This window comes from Arachis ipaensis, chromosome B03 (genome assembly GCF_000816755.2).
Source record: "Arachis ipaensis cultivar K30076 chromosome B03, Araip1.1, whole genome shotgun sequence".
NCBI classification, from domain to species: Eukaryota; Viridiplantae; Streptophyta; class Magnoliopsida; order Fabales; family Fabaceae; genus Arachis; species Arachis ipaensis.
Genome location: NC_029787.2, coordinates 109,788,222 through 109,799,937, shown reverse-complemented (window position 1 = coordinate 109,799,937; position 11,716 = coordinate 109,788,222). Strand labels below are relative to the sequence as shown.

At 35.6% G+C, this 11,716-nt stretch overlaps 1 protein-coding gene across 1 annotated transcript; it reads left to right on the top strand.

The window, feature by feature from the left end:
- Window positions 5,679-9,787, top strand: LOC107630882 (calnexin homolog). Its single transcript, XM_016334159.2, has 6 exons — window positions 5,679-5,933; window positions 6,031-6,100; window positions 7,621-8,750; window positions 8,874-8,945; window positions 9,051-9,167; window positions 9,292-9,787. The coding sequence occupies exons 1-6, from the start codon at window positions 5,829-5,831 to the stop codon at window positions 9,421-9,423; spliced, it is 1,626 nt and encodes a 541-aa protein (XP_016189645.1). The 5' UTR covers window positions 5,679-5,828; the 3' UTR covers window positions 9,424-9,787.

Genomic DNA, 11,716 nt, shown 5'->3' with positions numbered 1-11,716 from the left:
AATAATTTATTAATTAGTTTATATCTATTATACTATTATATACTACAAGTATTTATTAAAAAATAATACTAATAGATATTATATAATTATAAAAAAAAATAAGTGAATTTATAATTATTGTTAAATAAAAATATTATTAATTTAAGAATGAGTGAGTTTATAACTAAAATTAAAATAAAATAAATAAAAATAAACTATTTGATAAAAGATATCTATATGTATTTTACATATGTATTATTAAAAAACTAAATAGTTTGGTGGCAAAGAAGGACGATTTCTTTTCAAATGGCAAGGATTCGAAATTCAATTCACACTTTTTGAAAAATTTTAAAAGTTAAGCGGTTCGATCAGCCCGAATTTACCGAATTTGACCGGTTCTACCAATTTGTTATGAGTTTGACCGATTTGTTCTGGTTCTGTACTTTGTGCGGTCCAAATAACGGACCGGACCGATAATGAATCTGGTTCACCGGTTTTTCGGTTGAACTGGCCGATCCAGTCCGATTTTAATAACAATGATCTTATTAGAAATATCAAGATAATGTTCGAGCATAAAATTTGAAAACTTAAAATTATAGTACTTCGAGTGTGAAGTGCAAATCGATTTGAGACACAAACACAAAAAACTCCAATCCAAATAGTTCTAATTGATGAAAAAGTAATTATAATTTGTATATCAATAATAAATCAATTATATATTTTATACGATTCTTTCTTTTGATATTATTTTATAAAGGTGTTCTGTACAGTGTACAATTAAAAATTTAAATATATCTCTATTTGAAATAATTGTAAAAATATTTTTAAATTTGATGTAAAAAACTGTTTCTAAATTTGTCTTAATGTGTTATAGGAGTAGACCTAAGTTAAGATTCACATTCTGTGAGAATTTTGTAAAACAATTATCAAACATATGTATAATCACATAAATAAAAAATATGTTAAATAAGTTAAATATATTCATAAAAAAATTTTAAAAAAATAAAAAAAAAAACTTTTTTCATAAAACACACAAATACATACACCAATTTAAAATTGTATTATATTTTAAATTTTTTTATATCAAATTATCTGCTGTTTTTTTTTTCTCAAAGATAGATATTATTTTATTATTATAAAATAATAATATTTCCATAAGGAAGTACAAAAGAAGTTGGGTATTCCCAATTATCACCAAACTTGATTCGAAGACATATAGCTTAAGAAAGAGTAAAGTAAGAATAAAAAGAAATTATTAGCATTCATCAGGTATGGCTATTGAGTTCACGCACTAGACTGCTGGTTTCTTGCACTATCTTCGGCGCTGGGTTTATTAGCTTCTCAAAGACACACCTATTCCTCGCTTTCCAAGTACTCCAACATAGCGCCACAATGAAGAGGATCTTTTGTCTACCTTCGATTTGAGTCGCTGCCCAAGGTAAGACTCGTTGCCACCAATTGATGAAGATATCCTCTTCTCTCTGGCATAAGTCAGAGGTTATTAAACTTAGACTCCAGATTATTGAAGATAGAGGACATTGGAACAAGGCGTGAGAAATTAATTCATCTTTCAGCATGCATCTTGGGTAAGTGGCGGGGGTGGTTGCAAACCGGCTATGGATTTGTTGCAAAACCGGAAGCTTTTCATGAAGACTCTTCCATAAAAAAATCTTAATTTTATGAGGTAATTTCAATTCCCAAATGTTATTCCATACTCTGTGGTTCTGTATGTTATGAGGCATCAATGAAGTAGGAGAATGAAAGAACCCATAAGCAACTTTGTATCATGACCCAACTTCATATATACCATATTTTGTCCAACACCAATTAACTTCATCCTCCTTCTCTGTTGGTTTGATGGAAAAAATTTTATTGCATATATCAACCGGAAAAATTGACTCAATCAGGTTTTTGTTCCAGCTTCTATCAGGATTTAGTAGCGCACTAACATAATACACTTGCAGATTCGGTAAGATTGTCACTGCAGCTTGAGGGACATTAAAGGGCAATAGTGGTGGGAGCCAGGGATCATGGAAGATGTGGACATTAGCACCAGAGCCTATTTTCCATAACAAGCCTTTCTCAATCACCTTGCGGCCTTCAAGAACACTTCTCCAACCCCACAACGGTATGCTTCCTATCTCTGCATGTAAGAAATCTGTATATCTGAAATATTTAGCTTTGAACATTCTTGACAGTGTAGAATTAGGGTATTTCATTAGACGCCAATATTGCTTGTTCAATAAGGCCAAATTTTGTGCCCTTAGATCTTTGATCTCCAACCCTCCATCTTTCTTTGGTCTCGTCATTGTGTCCCATTTAATCCAAACCATTCTTCGTTCTGCGCCTTTTTGACCCCACCAAAATTGCGAGAGCATGCTATGAATCTCAGTTAACAGCGTATCCGGGAGCTTGAAACAAGAGAGTGTGTAAATAGGAATCGCTTTCCCCACTGCTCTCAATAGCGTGTGCCTGCCACCTGAGGACAATAAACTTCTTTTCCAATGCATAATCTTCTTCTGAACTTTATCCTTGATAGCTCCAAAGGTTGCTTTCTTTGATTTCTGAACTATGGAGGGCAGCCCCAAGTATTTGTCATGGGCTCCGATATGTTCAATATTTAGTGTTTGCGCAATTGCTAGTCTTGTGTTCTAAGGTGTGTTGTGACTGAAAAAGATGGCCGACTTGTTCAAATTGACTTTTTGCCCACTGAAACCCTCGTAGATCTCTAGCAATTCCAAAATATTTTGGCTTGTATTAGGTGAGCCCTTGCAAAAAAAGGATTGAATCATCAGCAAACAAAAGGTGATTAACTGTTTGGCATCTCTGATTAACTTGAACTCCTTGAATTAATCTGTTTTGCTCTGCCTTGTGTAGCAAGAAGGAAAGCCCTTCCGCACAAAAAAGAAATAGATATGGAGATAGGGGGTCACCCTGTCGGATGCCCCTATTTGGCCTAAAGTAGCCAAAAGGTTGCCCTTCTACAACAACAGAGTAAGAAACAGTCGTTACCAATTCCTTAGTCCAGTTAATCCATTTAGCATCAAAGCTCAGCTTTTTCCTGATGTACCATAAGAAGTGCCATTCAACCCTATCATAAGCCTTGCTCATATCTAGTTTAATAGCCATCTTATGATCTGCTACACTTCTCTTATTTTTCAAATAGTGCATACATTCGTGGGCAATTAGAATATTATCTGAAATGAGTCTACCTTTGAGAAAAGCACTCTGATTTGGGTTTATGATTTTATTCATAATACCTTGTAGTCGGTGCACCATAACTTTAGAAATAATTTTATACATAACTAAGGACAAACTAATCGATCGTACTTGAGTAATGTCACTGACATCTGGCACCGTTGGAATCAAACAAATTTGAGTATGGTTGAATCTTTTTAGAATTCTGCCACTGTGAAAGAAACTTCGCATTGCCTTAAAAACGTCACCTCCAACTATATCCCAGAAAAAGTGAAAAAACATAGCTGTAAACCCGTCATCACCAGGAGCACTCTGAGCATGAACACTGAACATAGCTCTTTTGACCTCATCCATAGTTACCGGCCTTTGGAGCCTACGGTTCATGGAAGCTGTAACCTTAGGCTCCAAATCCTCCAAATATGGATTCAGATCAACCAAATAAGAAGAAGTAAAAATATCGCAGAAGTAGTCTTCAGCTACCTTTGCAATATCCTCCGATTTTGATGCAATCTCATTGTTCCTCCCAACTAATCTCCAAATTCTGTTCCTTCACACCCTTGATTGAAATTTATGGTGAAAGAATCTGGTGTTCTGATCTCCTTCTTTTAGCCATTTGACTCTAGATTTTTCTCTCCAATAGCTCTCTTCTTTCATATATGCTAGCTCCAACTTCTCTTCCAATCTGGTAATCTCCTATTCTCCATTGATTCCAGCCACCCGCAGCTCCTCTAGGCTAGCTTGAAGGTCCTCAATTTCTTTTCGAGAGTTTGCTTTGTGAGTTATCTGCCATTGAACTAATCTATGTTTACATTCTTTCAACTTTTGGGGCAAGGAGAACATAGCCGAGCCTACTACTTTTATTTTCCACACTTCGCTGACAATTCTTTTGACAACATCTTCTCCACACCAACGTTCCTGGTATTTAAAACGCCTTTTACTATGCCAGGATTGAGGTTCAATTTCCATCAAGATAGGAGCATGATCCGAGCCTGATTCTGTGAGCATGTGCACCACTGCATTTGAAAACTTCAGCTTCCATCCCATCCCTACTAAATAGCGGTTAATCCTCTCCTTCACCAAATCCTCTCCTTGTCTTCGGTTTATCCACGTGAAAGGCCACCCCACCATTCCAATATCCACTAATTCGTTTCTATCAATAAAGTTAATAAATATTGCAATGGTAGTTGCTGATTTTTGGCCTCCACTCTCCTTTTTCGCTTGACTTATTATAACATTAAAATCTCCCGCTATTACCACTTTTTCTTCCAGTTGTTGACTCATTGTTGTAAGCTCCTCAAACTGTAAGGCTCGAATTTGTTCCAAACAGCTCAAATGGACACCAATGAACGTTCATACCCCATTGTTTCCGAACTCCTTAACTTCAGCTGCTACAAAGAATTCCCCGCTGTTTATAATTTGAACATTGATGCTATCCTTCCAAGCTAGCGCAAGTCCTCCTGCCATTCCTGACGGGTTAACAATATGCCATTTTTCATAGCTGCATGCCCGGAGTTTTTCTTCCACCTGTCGAGATTGGTTCTTTGTTTCACTTATGAACACAATCTCGGGGGAGTGGGATTTACATATCCCTTTTAGGGTGTGAATTGTCAGGGGTCTCCCCAAACCCCAACAATTCCAAACTATAGTTCTCATGGCGCATTGGGTGCCATTTGTAGGCTGGCACCCTCCACCCCCTGTTCAACTACATTTTCATCCTCTGTTCTTTCTTTCTTTGTAGATCCTTCAACTATACCACTCATCAACCTTTTTTTGGATCCAGCTTTAGTCTCCAACCTTCCAGTGCCTTATCTTGCTAATTTTTTTCACTTCCTGTCTTCCTCTGTTGTGAGACATTGCCCAATAGTAAATTGCATAGGTTGTCCTTCATCCTCCTTGACATTGGACTGACCAGCTATGATAACCTCCATGCATTTTGTTCTAGAGTTGGCTGATTGAGGTGTCTCAGGTGCTACCTTGTTGCCAGCGTTTTGTGGTTTCAAACTTTGTTCCTCCTCTTACATTGACATTCCTGCAAATTCCTCCAATAAACAGTTTAAGACCGACTTTTTCTTACGTTGAGTAGTCTTATTCTGATTCTGGGCTGAATTGTTAAATGTGTTTTTTCTTTAAGAGTTAATTCGTATTTTTATTTGACTGGTTTTAACCCATTCGCCAATATTATCCTCTTTTATCCTATCACTCTATGTGTCCTTCAAAAAATCATGACAGTTTTTCACCTCGTGCCCCACAAATTATCTGCTGTTAAAAACCTCAGCAAGTGTATTATGTATTGATTATTTGATTTGGTAATTACTCCAAAATAAATGAAAAAAGGCGGATCATGGGATATATGGATTTTGATATTTAGGCGCAGGCAGCACGACATAAGAGTGATGCAAAAAGGCAACGTGGCAAGATATTATTGGCTAATGTCACGCGGCGCGTTTGATCATTGGTCGAAACAGCTCTAAGCTAAGTGGGAAGCAAGTCTATAAAGTGGAACAAACCCGAAATGGGGATGCTGTCATCTCCCTCACTACACGCTGTTATTTTATTAGGAAATTCTAGATCTCACTGTTGTTAAGATTTCACTCTTATTATCATTTCAAGATTAGGGTTTCACTGTGAGTCAGCTAGAGAGAGTGAGAATCATGGGAGAACGGAAGTTAACCCCTCCGGGGATCGTTACAGTGCTTCTCCTCGTCTGCGCTGCATCGTTTCAGCTCCTCCGCGCTTCAGATGACGTCGACGACGCCGTATTTACTCTTTCTCATTCTTTTATGCGTTGGATCTGTGTTTTTTGCTTTTGCTTTTGCGTTGACTGATTTTGTCTGTGTTACGCATGTGCTTCAGATCTTCTACGAGTCGTTCGATGAGAATTTCGAAGGCCGTTGGATTGTGTCGCAGAAGGAAGAGTACAATGGTAAGCCCTAGCTCATTTATTTCCTTGTTTGTATGATTGATTTGATTGTAGTTACTCTGAGTTTAGTTCTGATTATTTTACTGGCTGTTTGTCGAAAGTGTGATATCAACATGCTTTTGTGTGTTGTCTTCAATTGATTACTGTATATGCTTGTGTTATTATGATGAATTTCAAACTTAAAGAAGAAAGAAACTAAACGAATCTCACTCAAAATATTGAAATCCGAATCCACCAGACTTCTCTCTGGGCAGTTTGACGGAGTTCCTTCTATAAATGCTTTACGAATTGTAGAAACGACTAGCATTTTGATACATGGTTGGACGAACCGACGATGTTCAAAAGTATACTTTCTAGGTCTGTAATTTTGGAATGGCAAAATTTATTAGAGGAAGTGTAATCAAAGTAATAAAGAGATCCTATTGGCTTATTTGATAATATTCTTGCAACAATTTTTTTAAATAAATTAACGACTGTTGCTGGTCAGAATTTTCGCCAGATACTAATAACTAATAAGCATGTAAAGAAAGCATGAGTATTCTAGAGAGATCAATAAATTGTGGTAACTTTTGTGTTACTTCTCTCTCTAAGTCAACTCTTTAGATACATTTTTTGTGTTGTTTTTGTCGTTGCATTGAACATAGAATTTCGTGGGCTGTGATGAGTACTAGAGGAAGTCATGCACCACTCTGATGATTCAGTGTTGACAAGCTTCTCATACCCATTAAATCTGAGCCCTCCTTTCTTCAGAGTCCATTATTGTCTTTTTTCTTGTGGTTCATTTTATTTTTCCCGTTTGATTTTACTGCTATCTGTCATGTGTGTTGTGTGGATGGTGTCTGGAAAGTGGAAAACAAATTGAATGAAGAGGAAATCAAGTGATGTGGGGTTTTGTGACCCCAACCATGATGCGGACTGTATAGCTTATATAGCTTCTGGAGATAAAACTCTGGTTTCTGATGGTTTCTCTTATTCATAATTCCCTTTCTTCCTCTTTTGTCCCAATATATATTTTCATTTATACGCTCGGGTTCTCTCAACTTTACCTTGCTCATTATATTGTGTGATTGTGGTCAATGATTTTTATTCAAGAAAACTTAGTGTAAAAATGGAATCTATGTAAAGATCAATACCATTTATTTTCGGCAAATATCTCGTTGCTACAATTTTGTTTACAATATACATCCTTAATTTCCAAATGATTGTGTGTAAAGGAGAAGGGCCTCCTCTTATCACCTTGAGATAAGTGCTTCTCAGTCTGTATTTTGGAATTTTGCATTCGAGTCCTTGTAATGTCTTCTTTATATTTAGACTTGTATATGCAACAAGTTTGGTGCACTTGTTTCCCATAGTGTGGGGTGCTTTAGTAATGCATATTTGAAATTTCACCTGTTGTAAATTGACATCATAGATGTTTGAATTTAAAATTAAAATTACCAAAATGCCATTGGAAACTACCGTGATGTATAATTTTTTTTTACCTGAAAGTTGAAATATTTTTTTATTTGCTCCCTTTGTTCTAGGTGCGTGGAAGCATGAGAAGAGTGAGGGGCATGATGATTACGGACTTCTTGTAAGTGAGAAAGCAAGGAAGTATGCTATAGTTAAAGAACTTGATGAACCGGTGACTCTCAAGGATGAATCAGTTGTTCTTCAATTCGAGACTCGTCTTCAGAATGGTCTTGAGTGTGGTGGTGCATACCTAAAGTATCTTAGACCACAGGAGGCTGGATGGAAACCCAAAGGATTTGACAATGAATCTCCTTATTCTATCATGTTTGGTCCTGACAAGTGTGGAGCTACAAACAAGGTGCACTTCATCTTCAAGCATAAGAATCCCAAGACTGGGGAGTATGTTGAACACCATCTCAAGTATCCCCCTTCCGTTCCATCTGACAAACTAACCCATGTATACACTGCTATTCTGAAGCCTGACAATGAATTGCGTATCTTGATTGATGGGGAAGAGAAGAAGAAGGCAAACTTCTTATCTTCGGAGGATTTTGAACCTGCTCTTATCCCTCCCAAGACAATCCCAGATCCTGATGACAATAAACCTGAGGACTGGGATGAGAGAGCTAAAATTCCAGACCCAAATGCTGTAAAGCCAGATGACTGGGATGAGGATGCACCCATGGAAATTCTTGATGAAGAAGCTGAGAAACCTGAAGGATGGTTGGATGATGAGCCTGAAGAAATTGATGACCCCGAAGCCACAAAACCAGAAGATTGGGATGACGAGGAGGATGGTGAATGGGAAGCCCCCAAAATTGATAACCCCAAGTGTGATGCCGCCCCTGGTTGCGGTGAGTGGAAGAGGCCAATGAAGAGGAATCCTGCTTACAAGGGAAAATGGCATGCCCCTCTCATTGACAACCCAGCTTATAAGGGTATATGGAAGCCACGTGATATTCCAAACCCAGACTACTTTGAACTTGAAAAGCCTGATTTTGAGCCCATTGCTGCTATTGGTATTGAGATCTGGACAATGCAAGATGGCATATTGTTTGACAATATCTTGATAGCTAAAGATGACAAGGTTGCAGCCTCTTATAGAGAGACTACATGGAAGCCTAAGTTTGCAGTTGAGAAAGAGAAACAGAAGGAAGAAGAAGAATCTGTGGCTGCTTCAAGTGGTCTTGCAGACTTGCAGGTAATGATGTTGATTTGAGTGTTTTCCAGCTGTAACTCATTTTTACTGTGCAGCATGTCTCTAATATGGCTCTTCTGCCCTCTCCTATTTCTGATGCGTTATTTTATTTTTTTAACCATGCAGAAGAAGGTATTTGACCTCTTATACAAGATAGCTGACATTCCATTCCTGAGTGATTACAAGCTCAAAATACATGTAAGATTATCAACAAAATACTCCTATCTTTTGTGTATGTTTGTGCACACATCCTGTTATGTTGCACTCATTGGAGTTTAACGTGAATCCTGTGCTTCTGAACAGGATCTCATTGAAAAGGGTGAGAAGCAACCAAATCTCACTATTGGAATTCTCGTGTCTGTTGTGGTTGTCTTCTTGACAATCTTCTTCAAGCTCATATTTGGGGGAAAAAAGAAGCCGGTGAGTAATGAAATTCATTGATGTATGATTGTATCTTACCCAGTAAAATTGGTCTCCTCCAGTATTTATATTTCGGACAGTGTGTGTAGAACATTATGTTAATCCGTGGGCATGTCTTGTGTAGGCAAGCGTAGAGAAGCCAAGCCCAGCACCCAAAGAAACTAAGGCCAATGAAAGTGGCGTAGAGAATGAAGAAAACAAAGAGAAGGAGGAAACATCTGCTGCCGCACCACGTAGGAGGACAAGGCGAGATTGAAATGGTTGAAAACCTTTTCGCTCACGGGGGCTGCCGACCAAGATCATCAGAATAGAAAAATTTTGAGCTTAGTTGGACAATAGGTGTTTAGTCCATAGGCACTTTGTTCTCATTTTTATCCTTCACCTTATTTTAAAGTATGCTATGCATATGGGAGTGTAAACCAGATATGTGTTATGCCGGTCGTTTGAGGACTTTTTTGAAGCTAATTGAGGTTGTAAAATTATTTTTCTCTTAATTGTTTTTGCTTATAACGGTGAAGAGAGATCCAATCATCTAGCAAGTAGCAACACTTGTGTGGTTTAATGACATTGTAAGGTGCTTAAATGAAATTGCTAGATTTTAAAGAAACAACTGAAAGTTGCTATTTAGAATTGATAGTTTGTTTACAGGTAATGTTTACTTTAAAAATTCATCATTTAACTCACCTATTTGTTTCATCTAGGCATCAATCAAATTTTCAAACAATCAAATTACACATCTTCTCAATTTTTGTTTTATATGTTTAATCAATGTTTTAGCTAACTTTCAAGGTAAATTACTGAGTACTGAAAATTGTATATTAATTAAAATAATTCAAAATACCTAATTAGTAAATTCTAGTGGCCACTTTAACATTATGCTCATTGGAAATAGACGTTGGCAGAGTGATTAGCACACTTATCAAATTTTAAAAGTGATTAGCATGCTTTCAAATTTTAAAATTGTTTGGAGTTTTTTTCGCTGACATCTTTCAAAATTTTTTTATTAGTGCGAATTTTCTTTTTAATGAGTAATCATAAAAAAGTTTTATAGTTTCAAATTTAATTAAGAGTAAAGAATTAACCCAATCCCTATCTATTTTTACAATGATGAGACGATCCTTATCCAATAAAAAAGAGCACTTCGATTCTCAAACTATCATGATAATGTTGATGATGGTAGAGAAGATAATGATTATAAAGTATAATTGTACAATAGAAATAATAAAAGTAAAAATTATAATGATGATGATAAAAATGTGGCAATAGTGATGGTGTAGTTAGTTTTATTATTGAAAAAAATTTTGAGAGGTTAAAATCCCATAAATTATAAATAAAAGTATGGGTAAAGACCTAAAGTATTAAATTGGTCTTCTATGTTTGAAGGTAATTTTGTTTTGGTTTTAAAGTTTAAAGTGTCCTATGTGAATCCAAAAAGTTTTATTTTTTTTTTTTTATAATTTAAATAAAATATTTTCTATAGAACTAAAGAGAATGATAAATAAATGTATTGATACATCTACGGTTGATTTTTTGCCTCTGGAGCTTGTACTTGTTCTCCAGATTATCAATCTTGTTTCCGTTAATTATTTAACTTTGACCTTACAGTGAGACTATATTGAAGCTAAATGAATTTTTTTTGGATTCAAATAGGACATCTCCAGTAGGGAACTCATTCCAGTTCCTATTTATGGCCTACCTGTCATAAAAAGTAACTCTACATCAGCTTTTGCGTCATAAACAGTAAATAAGAACTCAAAGCATCTCTCTTCTCCATTAGGAGGAACTAACTTTAGTTTCTGTTTGTGGTCCCACTTAATGGATTTGGATTTTCTAAAGTTTAAATTTCACTTTAGAGAGTAAAGTGTGATCTCTCACCATTGATTTCATAGGTGGGACCAAATAATAAATATGAAAGAGAAAATATTCAAGGGTAGAAAATCACACTTTACTCTCTAAAGTGAAATTCAAACTTTAGAGGATCTTTTATACAATTAATTATTTTTATAATAACTTACCAAGTGGCAAGTTATTATTGGACAATATGAGTTCCTAATCAAAGGTACTCACTCTTTTCAAAAGCTGTGTAAGAACTCCTTCTCTCTTCTCTCCAACGTTAAGTTCCTGCTCCTGTTATAGGTTTCAACTTCTTGTTTGTTGGAGTTGCTCTTAAAATCTAAAAGATTATGTCCAAACGTAAGGGACTAATTTAATACTTTATTCTAAAAATATAAAATTTTATAAAATTAATTTTTATTACTATTTAACAGATTTTTTAATAAAAAATCATATTATCCCAAATAAAAAGTTGGAGATCGAAATCTCCCTTATTTTTAAATAAAAATGGCCTTGTTTGTAAAAATAGATAACCACTAAATTGAGTATTTACTCTTTAATTAATACACAACAATTTTTGAAATGAGAATGCTAGACAATGAATTGAAATTTAAGTATTTGTTGGGATGATATTAAGTTAAAAGATTTTTTATTTTTTATTTTTTAGTGTGTTTGATAAATTTTTAATTAAAAAAATAAAAGTATTAAAAAAACAT